Source organism: Mustela putorius, unplaced genomic scaffold (genome assembly GCF_011764305.1).
Source record: "Mustela putorius furo isolate JIRA1106 unplaced genomic scaffold, ASM1176430v1.1 tig00000224_pilon_pilon_pilon, whole genome shotgun sequence".
NCBI classification, from domain to species: domain Eukaryota; kingdom Metazoa; phylum Chordata; class Mammalia; order Carnivora; family Mustelidae; genus Mustela; species Mustela putorius.
The window spans coordinates 31,429,862-31,444,937 of record NW_025421321.1 but is presented as its reverse complement, the minus strand read 5'-3'; the positions used below and the strand labels follow the sequence as shown (position 1 = coordinate 31,444,937).

General features: G+C 36.0%; 1 protein-coding gene across 12 annotated transcripts in view; it reads right to left on the bottom strand.

The window, feature by feature from the left end:
* EHBP1 (EH domain binding protein 1) overlaps nt 1–15,076 on the bottom strand; it is a 360,247-nt gene that overhangs the window by 267,545 nt on the left and 77,626 nt on the right. For all 12 annotated transcript variants that reach the window (XM_004742041.2, XM_004742042.2, XM_045077893.1 and 9 more), the window contains exon 3: nt 8,970–9,027. In XM_004742041.2, coding sequence (XP_004742098.1) covers nt 8,970–9,027 — 58 coding nt within the window. The remainder of the gene's footprint in view (nt 1–8,969; nt 9,028–15,076) is intronic.

Sequence of the window (15,076 nt, the reverse complement as noted above, 5' to 3'; positions counted from 1 at the left end):
TCTGAGTGTCGCAGAGCTTGCAGGTATTAGAACGGGGAAGCATGCTACAGAGAGAGAGCCGAGGAGTGAGCTCTCAGCTAGGGGTTACCTTGAACCAGTCGCAGCCTGGGTGAGCTCGGAGCGCGGCAGGAGGCCAGGGAGACGGGAGTTATTGGGCGCTATTCTCTGAGGGTGCACTGAGGAGTGGGGCCCTGAGCTCTCGGCTCCTCTGGGCTGGAGACTAGGAGGCTGCCATTTTCATTCCCGTCCTCCGGAACTCTACGGAAAGCATTCAGGGAACAAAAGCTCTGGAAAGCGAACCTGAGTAGATTACTCAGCCCAGCCCCTGGTAAGAGTGGTGCAAATCCAACGGGGGCAAAGACACTTGAGAATCACTACAACAGGTCCCTTCCCAAGCAGATCAACAAGAAATCCAGCCAGGACCAAGTTCACCTACCAAGGAGTACAGGTTCAATACCAAGGAGAGCAGCAGAATTCCAGAGGAGGAGAAAGCAAAGCACTGAACTCATGGCTTTCTCCCATGATTCATTAGTCTTGCAGTTAATTTAATTTGTGGGGGTTTTTTTTTCAATTTTTTTTTTGTTCCGCTAAGTTTTTAAAACTTTTACCCTTTTCTTTTTTAACGTTTTTTAACTAGTTTATTGAATATGTATACTTTTTCTTTTTTATATTTTTTATTTGTTTTCTTTTTTTTAATTGTTTCCTTTTTTTTTTCTGAACATCTTTTTATCCCCTTTCTCCTCCCCACGATTTGGGGTCTCTTCTGATTTGGTTAAAGCGTATTTTCCTGGGGTCTTTGCCACCCTTTTAGTATTTTACTTGCTCCTTCATATACTGTTATCTAAACAAATTGACAAGGTGGAAAAATTCACCACAAAAAAAAGAACAAGAGGCAGTACCGAAGGTTAGAGACCTAATCAATAAAGACATTGGTAATATGTCAGATATAGAGTTCAGAATGATGATTCTCAAGGTTCTAGCCAGGCTCAAAAAGGGCATGGAAGATATTAGAGAAACCCTCTCGGGAGAAATAAAAGTTCTTTCTGGAGAAATAAAAGAACTAAAATCTAATCAAGTTGAAATTTAAAAAAGCTATTAATGAGGTGCAATAAAAAATGGAGGCTCTCACTCCTAGGATAAATGAGGCAGAAGAAAGAATTAGTGATATAGAAAACCAAATGAGAGAATAAAGAAGCTAGAGGGACAAACAGCTACTGGACCACGAGGGGAGAATTCGAGAGATAAGTGACACTATAAGATGAAACAACATTAGAATAATTGGGATTCCAGAAGAAGAAGAAAGAGAGAGGGGAACAGAAGGTAAATTGGAGGGAATTATTGTAGACAATTTCCCTAATATGGCAAAGGGAACAAGCATCAAAATCCAGGAGGAGCAGAGAAACCCCCTCAAAATCAACAAGAATTAGGTCCACACACCATCAACTAATAGTAAAATTTACAAGTCTTAGTGACAAAGAGAAAGTCCTGAAAGCAGCCCGGGAAAAGAAGTCTGTAACATACAATGGTAAAAATATTAGATTGGCAGCAGACTTATCCAGAGACCAGGCAGGCCAGAAAGAACTGGCATGATATATTCAGAGCACTAAATGAGGAAAAACATGCAGCCAAGAATACTATATCCAGCTAGGCTATCATTGAAAATAGAAGGAGAGATAAAAAGATTCCAGGACAAACAAAAATTGAAAGAATTTGCAAACACCAAACCAGCTCTACAGGAAATATTCAAAGGGGTCCTCTAAGCAAAGACAGAGCCTAAAAGTAGTAGATCAGAAAGGAACAAAGACAATATACAGTAACAGTCACCTTACAGGGAGTACAATGGCACTAAATTCATATCTCTCAATAGTTACCCTGAATGTTAATGGGCTCAATGCCCCAATCAAAAGACACCAGGTATGAGAATAGATAAAAAACAAAACCCATCTATATGTTGCCTACAAGAACTCATTTCAGACCCAAAGACACCTCCAGATTTAAAGTGAGGGGGTGGAAAACAATTTACCATGCTAATGGACATCAGAAGAAAGCAGGGGTGGCAATCCTTATATCAGATCAATTAGATTTTAAGCCAAAGACTATAAGAGATGAGGAAGGACATTATATCATACTCAAAGGATCTGTCCAACAAGAAGATCTAACAATTTTAAATATCTATGCCCCTAACATGGGAGCAGCCAACTATATAAACCAATTAATAACAAAATCAAAGAAACACACCCACAATAATACAATAATAGTAGAGGACGTTACCACTCCCCTCACTGAAATGGACAGATCATCCAAGCAAAAGATCAACAAGGAAATAAAGGCCTTAAATGACACACTGGACCAGATGAACATCACAGATATATTCAGAACATTTCATCCCAAAGCAACAGAATACACATTCTTCTCTGATGCACATGGAACATTCTCCAGAATAGATCACATCCTGGGTCCTAAATCAGGTCTCAACCGGTATCAAAAGATTGGGATCATTCCCTGCATATTTTCAGACCACAATGCTCTGAAGCTAGAACTCAATCACAAGAGGAAATTTGGAAAGAACTCAATTACATGGAGACTAAACAGCATCCTTCTAAAGAATGAATGGGTCAACCTGGAAATTAAAGAATTGAAAAAATTCATGGAAACAAAGGATAATGAAAACACAACAGTTCAAAATCTGTGGGACACAGCAAAGACAGTCCTGAAAGGAAAATACATAGCGGTACAAGCCTTTCTCAAGAAACAAGAAAGGTCTCAAGTACACAACCTAACCCTACACCTAAAGGAGCTGGAGAAAGAACAAGAAAGAAACCCTAAACCCAACAGGAGAAGAGAAATCATAAAGATCAGAGCAGAAATCAATGAAATAGAAACCAAAAAAACAATAGAACAAATCAAAAAAACTAGGAGCTGGTTCTTTGAAAAAATTAATAAGATTGATAAACCCCTGGCGAGACTCATCAAAAAGAAAAAAGAAAGGACCCAAATAAATAAAATCATGAATGAAAGAGAAGAGATCACAACTAACACCAAAGAAATACAAACAATTATCAGAACATACTATGAGCAACTCTATGCCAACAAATTTAACAATCTGGAAGAAATGGATGCATTCCTAGAGACATATAAACTACCACAACTGAACTAGGAAGACCTAGAAAACCTGAACAGACCCATAACCAGTAAGGAGATCGAAACAGTCATCAAAAATCTCCAAACAAACAAAAGCCCAGGGCCAGACCGCTTCCCAGGGGAACTCTACCAAACGTTTAAAGAAGAAGTAATTCCTATTCTCCTGAAACTGTTCCAAAAAAGAGAAATGGAAGGAAAACTTCCAAACTCATTTTATGAGGCCAGCATCACCTTGATCCCAAAACCAGACAAGGATACCAACAAAAAAGAGAACTATAGACCAATATCCTTGATGAACACAGATGTGAAAATTCTCACCAAAATACTAGCCAATAGGATTCAATAGTACATTAAAGGATTATTCACCACGACCAAGTGGGATTTATTCCAGGGCTGCAAGGTTGGTTCAACATCTGCAAATCAATGTGATACAATACATTAATAAAAGAAAGAACAAGAACCATATGATACTCTCAATTGATGCTGAAAAAGCATTTGACAAAGTACAGCATCCCTTCCCGATCAAAACTCTTCAAGTGTAGGGACAGAGGGCACATACCTCAATATTATAAAAGCCATCTATGAAAAACCCACCACAAATATCATTCTCAATGGAGAAAAACTGAAAGCTTTTCCACTACAGTCAGGAACTCGGCAGGGATGTCCATTATCAACACTGCTATTCAACATAGTACTAGAAGTCCTAGCCTCAGCAATCAGACAACAAAAGGAAATTAAAGGCATCCAAATCGGCAAAGAAGCAGCCAAACTATCACTCTTCACAGATGATATGATACTATAAGTGGAAAAACCAAAAGACTCCACTCCAAAACTGCTAGAACGTGTACAGGAATTCAGTAAAGTGTCAGGATATAAAGTCAATGCACAGAAATCAGCAGCATTTCTCTACACCAACAACAAGACAGAAGAAAGAGAAATTAAGGAGTCAATCCCATTTACAATTGCACCCAAAACTATAAGATACCTAGGAATCAACCTAACCAAAGAGGCTAAGAATCTACACTCAGAAAACTATAAAGTACTCATGAAAGAAATTGAGGAAGACACAAATAAATGGAAAAATGTTCCATGCTCCTGGACTGCAAGAACAAATATTGTAAAAATGTCTATGCTACCTAAAGCAGTCTACATAGTTAATGCAATTCCTATCAAAAAAGCATCCATTTTTTTTCAAAGAAATGGAACAAATAACCCTAAAATTCATATGGAACCAGAAAAGACCTCAAATAGCCAAAAGAATATTGAAAAAGAAAGCCAAAGCTGGTGGAATCACAATTCCGGACTTCAAGTTCTATTACAAAGCTGTCATCATCAAGACAGCATGGTACTGGCACAAAAACAGACACATAGATCAATGGAACAAAATAGAGAGTCCAGAAATAGACCCTCAACTCTATGGTCGACTAATCTTCGACAAAGCAGAAAGGAATGTCCAATGGAAAAGAGACAGCCTCTTCAATAAATGGTGTTGGGAAAATTGGACAGCCACATGCAGTAAAATGAAATTGGACCATTTCCTTACACCACACACGAAAATAGACTCAAATGGAAAAAGGACCTCAATGTGAGAAAGGAATCCATCAAAATTCTTGAGGAGAACACAGGCAGCAACCTCTTGGACCTCAACCTCAGCAACATCTTCCTAGGAACATTGCCAAAGGCAAGGGAAGCAAGGACAAAAATGCACTATTGGGATTTCATCAAGATCAAAAGCTTTTGCACAGCAAAGGAAACAGTGAACAAAACCAAAAGACAACTGACAGAATGGGAGAAGATATTTGCAAACGAAATATCAGATAAAGGGCTAGTGTCCAAAATCTATAAAGAACTTAGCAAATTCAACACCCAAAGAACAAAGAATCTAATCAAGAAATGGGCAGAGGGCATGAACAGACATTTCTGCAAAGAAGACATCCAGATGGCCAACAGACACATGAAAAAGTGCTCCACAGGGGCGCCTAGGTGGCTCAGTGGGTTAAGGCCTCTACCTTCACCTCAGGACATGATCCCGAGTCCTGGGATCAAGCCACGCATCAGGTTCTCTGCTTGGCAGGGAGCCTGCTTCCCTTCCTCTCTCTCTACCTTCCTCTCTGCCTACTTTTGATCTATCAAATAAATTAAAAAAAAAAAAAAAGTGCTCCACATCACTCGGCATCAGGGAAATACAAATCAAAACCACAATGAGATATCACCTCACACCAGTCAGAATGGCTGAAATTAACAAGTCAGGAAATGACAGATGCTGGCGAGGATGTGGAGAAAGGGGAACCCTCCTACACTGTTGGTGGGAATGCAAGCTGGTGCAACTACTCTGAAAAACAGCTTGGAGGTTCCTCAAAATGTTGAAAATAGAACTACCCTACGACCCAGCAATTGCACTACTGGGTATTTACCCTAAAGATACAGACGTAGTGATCCAAAGGGGCACGTGCACCCAAATGTTTATAGCAGCAATGTCTACAATAGCCAAACTATGGAAAGAACCTAGATGTCCATCATCAGATGAATGGATAAAGAAGATGTGGTATATATACACAATGGAATACCATGCGACATCAAAAGAAATAAAATCTTGCCATTTGTGACGACGTGGATGGAACTAGAGGGTATCATGCTTAGTGAAATAAGTCAATCAGAGAAAGACAACTGTCTCCCTGATATGAGGAAATGGAGATGCAACATGAGGGGTTAAGGGGGTAGGAGAAGAATAAATGAAACAAGATGGGATTGGGAGGGAGACAAACCATAAGTGACTCTTAATCTCACAAAACAAACTGAGGGTTGTTGGGGGGAGGGGGCTTGGGAGAGGGGGGTGGGGTTATGGACATTGGGGAGGGTATATGCTATGGTGAGTGCTGTGAAGTGTGTAAACCTGGCGATTCACAGACCTGTACCACGGGGGATAAAAATATATTATATGTTTATTTTTTTAAAAAAATAAATAAATAAAAAATAAAAAAGATATATTCAGCTATAAAGATAGTCATGTCCCCAAAGAAAGTGAGCACTAAACTGAGAACTAAACTTTAAATAAGGTAGTACGCCTTATTTATTCTTTAATCTGACATTTATCTGCATCTCAGTTTTAAGTTTCAGCCTATCAATATTAAAAAAAGATAGAATCAGGAAAGAGAAATAAGATATATAGATGATAAAAAATAAAATTAATCTCTATACAACTCAAACTCCTTCTAAACTCATAGTTAAAAGTAAATGGCCAATAGTTGCAGAGATCTTTCTTCTCCCCTCAATGATTTCAGTGGGACTCAGGAGCAAATAATGTATATTTTAAAGGAAAACCATCAGAAAATAGAACTGTCTTTCAGAAGAAAAGAAATGGTTCTAGTCTTTTGATTTAGTATAACTGATAGCTAATTTAAAAAAAAAAAATAGCTGGAGACTCAAGTTTTTGATAAAGAATTCCAAAATGTCGTGGATCTCAAGTTTCCTAAGATTAAAACAGCTATCTGCTTAACTTTCAGAATATCATAATCATTTCTTTCATAATTTCTGGAACTGGATTTTTAAGTCCTCTTTTAGGTGTTCTATAAAATTTATTAAAGAGCATTTCACATATGCATGTTATGCACTTGCTATAAAGAGCTTACCACATTATGTGTTCTCCTAAATTTTTCAAAAGAAATACATTTATAATGTTTAAAGAGGAAGCACAATGATTCTGAAATACACAAAAGGGATCTGAAATAGTAAGAGTATCACAATTGGACAGAAGGAAATAATAATAATAATAATTATTTCAAGAAATAATTCCTTCTAGGGACGCCTGAGTGGCTCAGCTGGTTGGACGACTGCCTTCGGCTCGGGTCATGATCCTGGAGTTTCCGAATCAAGTCCCGCATCGGCCTCCCAGCTCCACGGGGAGTCTGCTTCTCCCTCTGATCTTCTCCTCTCTCATGCTCTCTCTCTCATTGTCTCTTTCTCAAATAAATAAATAAAATCTTAAAAAAAAAAAAAAAAAAAACAAGAAAGCAAGCATTCCTTCTAGGAAATATTGCAAAATAAATATCAACCTGTAGCCTCACATGTTTGGATTTTCCCATCTGGATTCAATCAATATTTGATATAATATGAAAAATAATCTGAACCTAAAAGTTATCTGACTTTCAAAAATGCAATAAAATAAAGGTATATTTAAAACTTCAAATAAGGGTATGTAATGTGAATTGACCTATAATCTACAGTATTTTACTGTTTCATATTTTTTAAGAAAATAATTAGTACCTAATTATTAAAAGGAGGCAATCACTTTCATTTAACAGCCAAAAACACATAGAGCCTAACATTCATAGCTATGGTCATATTCATCTATCATACTTAGTGGATGACCCTATATTGTTCCTTTCCATAAAAACCTAAGACCCACGGAGCAAAAGTGACAAATATCTGGCAATAGAGAGAAAAACCTAAGTCTATTTTCAGAGACCTTTCTCATATCCATGTAAATGGATAAGAAAATCTTACAGGTCTAAAATGTAATGCCCCAAACTATAAATGTATGCTTTGAAGAAGATACCATTCAGGATATATGCACTGGACCTCTCCTATGTGCCTGTTGGAAATACAATTAAGTTAAAAATATGCCAACACTAATACCCAGCAAATTCCCTTCCTATGTATTTGCCCAAAAGAAAGTAAAGTATTTGTTCCCTAAAATACTGGTACCATAATATTTATACCAGACTTATTCACAGTAGTGAGTATTCAGGATATTTACCAGAAATGAATCAAATCATCAACAGGGGCATAAATAATCAAACTGTGGTTTAATCATTTGATGGAATACTACTTACCAATTTAAAAAAAACCAATATTCACAACAGTATGAATAAATCTCAAAAATATTATGTTGAACAAAAGAAACCACATAAAAAATAGTACTACTGTATGATTCCATTTGCATGAAATTCAAAAACTAGTCTATAGTGATAGAAAAATCGGAATAGTGGTTGCCTCTGATAGCTGGGAATTAACTGGAAGAAGACATAAAGGAAAAAGTGATGAAAATAATCTAAATCCTAATAGGAGTACTTATCACACAAGTATATATTGATCAAAACTCATTACATTGGATAATTAAAATCTACATGTAATTTTAGCTAAATAAAAATAAAATTTGACAAGACGCCCCTGAAATACTAAAAATTCTGAAATTTAATTAAATTAAACTTTTTAAGTTAAATTTTTTCCTTGCACAGGACTACCTATGGAAAAACCAATATCCACTAAACATGCTTAGTTATTGTGTGCTTAGAAAAATATATTCATATTTATCTAAAGAATAAATATTTTTAACATAGCTGCAGAATTGTTATTGAACATTTAAAAATTCTGTTCTACTCCCCACAAAGCTTTAACTGTAAAAACTTAAAACCTTTTAAAAATCCAACTCCTTCTCTCCTGCAGCCCAGGAATGGACTCAGATAACTCATCATTCCTTACGTTTGCCTTAATTTGATCCTCTTGGAATCTGAATAAACAATCCCAGGTACAATTTTGTTAAGTGTTACCTATTTAATTATTAATTCATGATTACCGTTGTACAGAGAAGTTAAATGACAATGATACTACCACATCCAAGATCAAAACTCAGGTATCTGAATTTTCAGAAACTGCAGTTACATGATCACAATGCCTGATCAGTCATTTTTTAGAAGACTGATAATTGGAAATAACTCAAAATACCCAGTAATATTTTAAGATATTCTACATTGGGACCAGAGAAGCTTCATAATTTCACTAAAAGTTAAATGCAACATTTGGGTAAGAAATTCAGGAAAGAGACAAACCTTAGAAGACTTCCTTCGACTTCTTCTTGTCCAAACTACCACCAGTTTATCTGGTTGCCTGTCAAGTGGGAAAAAGAAAAAGCGTAATTAAAGTAATTTATTCCAAATTAATAAAGTTTGGTTCTAGTGTCTTTAAAAGGACAAAAATGTCATCTACTTCAGATAACATAGAGAAGTTATTCTTATAATAAATCTCTGTAAATTATTCAAATATAGTAAATGCTGAATACAAATATAAGGTAATTTAAATTACTAATATTTTATCCACATGTTTTTCTAAAAATCCTTTGGCAAGATAATTCATTGGCACAAACCAAGCAAAATAAAATACTTAGAATTGGTAACTATTTTAAAAAGAAAAGCACACATACATCTTCACTAAAAATGAATGCCATACCAATAACACATTCATAAAAATGGCACTTCCAAAGTAATTTAATCTATGGATTACACTACTTTTGCATCTCTTATCTTATGAACAAAGTTTGTGGTTTTAAAAACATTTTTATAATCAATCATCTCAATAATCCATAAAAACAACACAATACTAAAAAATATGTAAGATATATATTCTTATTTCTATTTTATAAATTTAAAGAACAGGCAAAATAACTAATCAAAAGCTCTGGCAGAACCAAGTCTGAAACACAGGTCTTTTAACTCTCAGACCTCTCATCTTTACCTTCTGCTAATATAAAGTAAAAAACAAACAAAAAACCTGTTTTCAGCTAATACAGCTAAGTTCTCTTTAGTGTTGAGGGAAAACATCAAGATTATGCTTATCAGTTATTTTCCTTAAATTTTTACTTTTAAAAATCTTAGATAAGGATGCCTGGGTGGCTCAGTCTTTTGAACGTCTGCCTTCAGTTCGGGTCATGATCCCATGGTCCTGGGACCAAGCCCCACATCAGGCTCCCTGCTTAGCAGGGAGCCTGCTTCTCCCTCTCCCTCTGCCTGCTGCTCCCCCTGCCTGTGCGTGCTCTTGCTCTCTCTGTGTCAAATAAATAAATAAAATAAATTATTATTATTATTATTATTATTATCATATAATGTATTACTTGCCCCAGGGGTACAGGTTTGTGAAGTCAGGCTTACACACTTCACAGCACTCACCATATCACATACCTTCCCAATGTCCATAAAATCTTTAAAAAAAGTAAAAATTAAATAAATAAATAAAATTGATTTTAAAATCTTAGATAAAAGCTTTTTTATAGATTTTTTTTTAAGAATTTATTTATTTATTTGACGAGAGATAACAAGTAGGCAGAGAGGCAGGCAGAGAGAGAGAGGAGGAAGCAGGCTCCCTGCTGAGCAGAGAGCCCGATGCGGGACTCGATCCCAGGACCCTGGGATCATGACCTGAGCCGAAGGCAGTGGCTTAAACCACTGAGCCACCCAGGCGCCCCAGATAAAAGCTTTTTAACTAAGAAATTAATGATACATTCTTCTTGATGACCTTCACCACTTTCTATGTCTCACTTATTTTACCCAAAAATCCCTGTCACCAGATGACCTGATCATTTAATTAAACACACACACACCCCTATATAAGAGTACCAGCCATAAACTCCTTACCCAGTGATTCACCATTAACTTGTCCAAAGAGAGCTGTCCAATTAAAAAGTACTGAGGAACTGACCCAGAACGCAGCACAGAAAAATAAAGTGATAAAAATGTTTTAAAACAAATATAAAAGACAAATTGAGAAGTACACACACCTAACAGAAATGCTAGAAGTTCAGAACAGTGGAAATGGCAAAGAAAATACTGAAGAGAGAAGGCTAAGAATGCTCCAGATTGCAAGAGTCCTTAGACAAAAAGTACATATTAAAAACTAATGATGTACTATATGTTGGCTAATTGAATTTAAATTTTAAAAAGAAAGTATATATTAATGAATAGGATAATTAGAAAATAAATGTAATATCTAGATACTACAAAGCAGAAAGAATAAAGAGAAAAACCGTAAAAGACAAGACAGGTTACCAACAGAAGAATCCTAGACTGAAAGCAACTTCTCATTAGCTGCAACAGAGCCCAAAAGACAATAAAGCTAATGATCTTCAAGTTGCAAAGGGAAAATAGCTATCACCCTTAGAATTTTTACACTGGCTAAACCATCATTTAAGAAATGGTTTTTAGACACTTCCTGGCAAAAAGCAGATAATCAATAAATATTTGCAGAATGGGGGAAAAAGGAAAAAAGAAACGATTTTACACATGTGAAGACCATACATACACATATGAAGACCATGCATAGATCCCAGTTAAATAACAGAAGCAGTAGGATGCAAAAAGCAACACGAAAACTGTAAAATGTTAATGCTTGTTCATTTTAGGTGGTAGAATCCAATGAAGAGCTAGACCAAAAACAGGAGGAAGGTTCTAATAATAAAACTGTTTTGACTAGGGAGCCATCTAAACAAATGCACAATGTTTCTCACAGTGATAATAACCAGGATCAAATAAATAGAAAAAAAGGTGGTTCTCCATCTAATACTAAGCTTAGTTCTGAGTGTCAGGCATTAAATTAGACAACAAATGTAAACTAAAACCAGTAGCTTGCTTTGGTTGAGTCTTCCCACAGTGAGATGTTAGGAGCAATGACCAGATGCAGAGGAGCTAAATTGCAAATGAAATAGAAGAAAGTTTCTATGAAATATCAGAATGTTAACCTAAGAATGTGAACCAGTGCAGAAACAAACAAAAGGTTGTTCAACACAGAAGCAGAACAGAACAAATGACAATGAAGGTGGGGAGCGGTAAAGTAATAAAAGAGGGAATTGGGAACAAGGTATGATCAATGCTGGTAGCTTAACAGTAAAGGAAATGAGTCAAATGTAAGCTACCCTGTTTGAAAGTATTTATGGCTTGCTGGAAATTTTACCTAGATTACTACACTAACCTTTTCGTCATGATCTCAGCCCCACATCTCCAGGCAACCCCGATTCTTAATTATATTTCTACGGTAGTTCTTTAGAAATGCTATAAAATCTTACAGCTTTTCCTTGTTTTTTATCCTATTAGTCATCTTTTATACTGAAGATACTACAAACTGATCCTTGCAGGTTGAATGTGACAGATTCATTTCACCATAATAGTATTCTGTTTTGTTTTACTTTGAATTTAAATTTTTTAAAAGTTTTTACTTAAATGCTTCTAAACAAGGTCTATGCTGACCGGATTACTAGAGACTCCACTATCAACTGCTTCACACCTGACCAGCTTCTATTTAGACCCTGTACACATTTGACCCTATGACAACCTGGCATGCAAGATAACATCCATATTCCTGAATGTTGTTTATAAGGCACTTTACCACATGACCCTAATCTACTTCTCTAGCTACAAATATCTGAACATATACTCCTTCAACCTCTCCACATCTTTGCATGGTACTACCTTTCTAATTTTTTAATTAACATATAATGTATTACTAGCCCCAGGGGAACAGGTCTGTGAATCACCAGGTTTACACTTCACAGCACTCACCATAGCACATACCTTCCCCAATGACCATAACCTAACCTCCCTACCCACCTACCCAACCCCCCCCCCAATCCTCAGTTTGTTTTGTGAGTTTAAGAGTCTATATGGTTTGTCTCCCTTCTGATCCCATCTTTTTTCATTTATTCTTTTTGTACCCACCAAACCCCCCACGTTGCCTCTCAACTTCCTCATAACAGGGTGGTACTACCTTTCTTACAAAAACTTCCTCTTTCTTCCTTTTTCCACCTGATAAACTCTTAATTCATCACTTCCTCTGTGAAACCTTGACTACTTCTCATTTCACTTCTACCCCATTCCATGTTCCACAACTCAGGCAGAGTTAACTACTCCTACTACTGCATTTCCAGTAATACCTTAAAAACACCTCTACCAAAATATTCAATATGCCCTATATTACATTTTAATTATTTCTATCTCCTCCACTAGATTGCAATTCTTTATCAGTCATATCTCATCTTTATATTCCTAGCAATTAATAAGAATTTGGTACAAAGTTGAGGTTCAATGAACATTTGCTACCGAATCAATCTTGAGTTTCCAACGGGAATTCCCAACTGGTTAATTATAATTAATGAGGTCCAACTACAGCCAGTAGCTATATAATACATCCTTTCTACAGCTTACTGGAATTTTACAGGGATTTGCACTTTGGCTGCACATGGGAAACTCCTGGGAAGCTTTTAAAAATACTGATGCTTAGGTTCCACTCATGGAGAATCTGATTTAATTGGCATCACGTGCAGATTTTTTTTAAAAAATTCCTACAGGTAATTCTAATATGCAAAGTTGAGAACTGCTATTTTACAGGGAAATTGATAAGCAATCCCTGTACCTCCTGACTTCAAACACTAATGAGGCATATGTTATGCCAGCAGTGGGGTATCTCCCCCTTCGCCCCGACCCCAACCCCATCGTCCTAAGCCATCATCCAGGCTACCTGACTGTTCCCTTCTTCTAACTCAGCTTCTTGGCACCTCCCTCCTCTCAACCATCCTGATCTCAGTGTTTCAGAACAGGAAAACATTTTACCATAAAAAATTAGGAAGGGTGGTCTCCTAACCTAAATGCCTGAAGTTCCAAGAATGTAAATAAAACATAGATGACTTATCTGAGAATACTCCCAGAGACAATTAAACTTTTTGTGCTTCTAAGTCATGTCCCATTTTTCATTTTTAAAAGATCTTTACTAGAAATTAGTCCACCTTTGCATTATCATGGGCAACATGCGGCAGTGTTCTAAAATAAAGAAAGGTGCTGTGACTTACTGTTCTCAATAGAACAGTACCAATTACCACACAATTAGCTGACCACAATGAATATTTTAAGCATCTGTGCTGTACTAGAAAAGAACCATTAAATATTTACATTTGTGCACACAAGAAGCCAGGGACAGAGTACTGTGAGAGTGTTATCTAACTACCGAAGAAGCTAAAATTATACAACTTTCTACCAAAAAAGTCAACACAATTTGATAGAACTCAGGTTTCATGGAGAATTCAACAATCACCTATTTAACATTTCTACCTCATCCCCTAAGTTAAGTAACCAGGAGGCTTACACATAATACAAACACAGACATATAAATACACAAACATATATAATTACATATGCAAACATTCTATATACAAGCACATAGAATGTACACACAGATGCCCTTTCTTTGAAATCTATTTAAAGGGTTCCATTAAAAAAGCTGAAGTCTTTTGGTGGGTTTATTCAGGGAAGAAAACTTCACAACACAAATTAAAAATTTTTTAAAAATTAAATTTAACACCTCTAACTTACCCTCAGAGTCCTTAAAAAGGAACAAGAATAAGTTGAATGTGAAGGTGGCAAGACTTGTCTTAAACTATGGTCTTGATACTATAACTAAAGAGTAGGAATGAGGGGAATAAGGAGTGGAAAAAGGAGACTATAAGAGAGCTACAATGAACCAGAGTATGAAAGAGTAAGCTGTATCTTTCTTTGTTCTGAAGCTAAATTTCCTGCCTTCCTCTTTGCCACTAGTAATGTAAAGATACATTTTTAAAATTTTTTTAATTACAAATATATATTATATATATAATATAATATAATATATTATATTATATTATGTTCCTATTATGTTCCTGGCACTGTGCTGAGCAATGGAGATACAAAGATGAAAAAGATAAACCTTGATCCTCTAAAAGTTTACAAACCAGTGGAGAGACAAGCAAGTAAATAAAAGTACCCCATTTCTAGCACAAACCTGCGGAACACAGAGAACACAAAAAAACATTCAGAGAAGGATCTACTTATATATATCTCAGAAAATAGATACACGGACAAAAAGAGCCTGCCCAACCACTAAGACTTATTTAAAAACCTGTAATTTATGACATCTTAAATATAAAATCCAACAACAGATGAGTGACTAATACAGTACATCTGTCTACCACAAATTATAAAGCCACTAAATATATTTTTTAACAACACTGACAAGCATAGGACCATGCTTAGGATATCATGTTAAGTTTATTTAATACAGATTAATTTTTTTTTGTATACTCTATAATGGAAGAAGATACCAGGAAGAAATATCTCAAAATGCTAACTGTGGCCACTATTAGAAA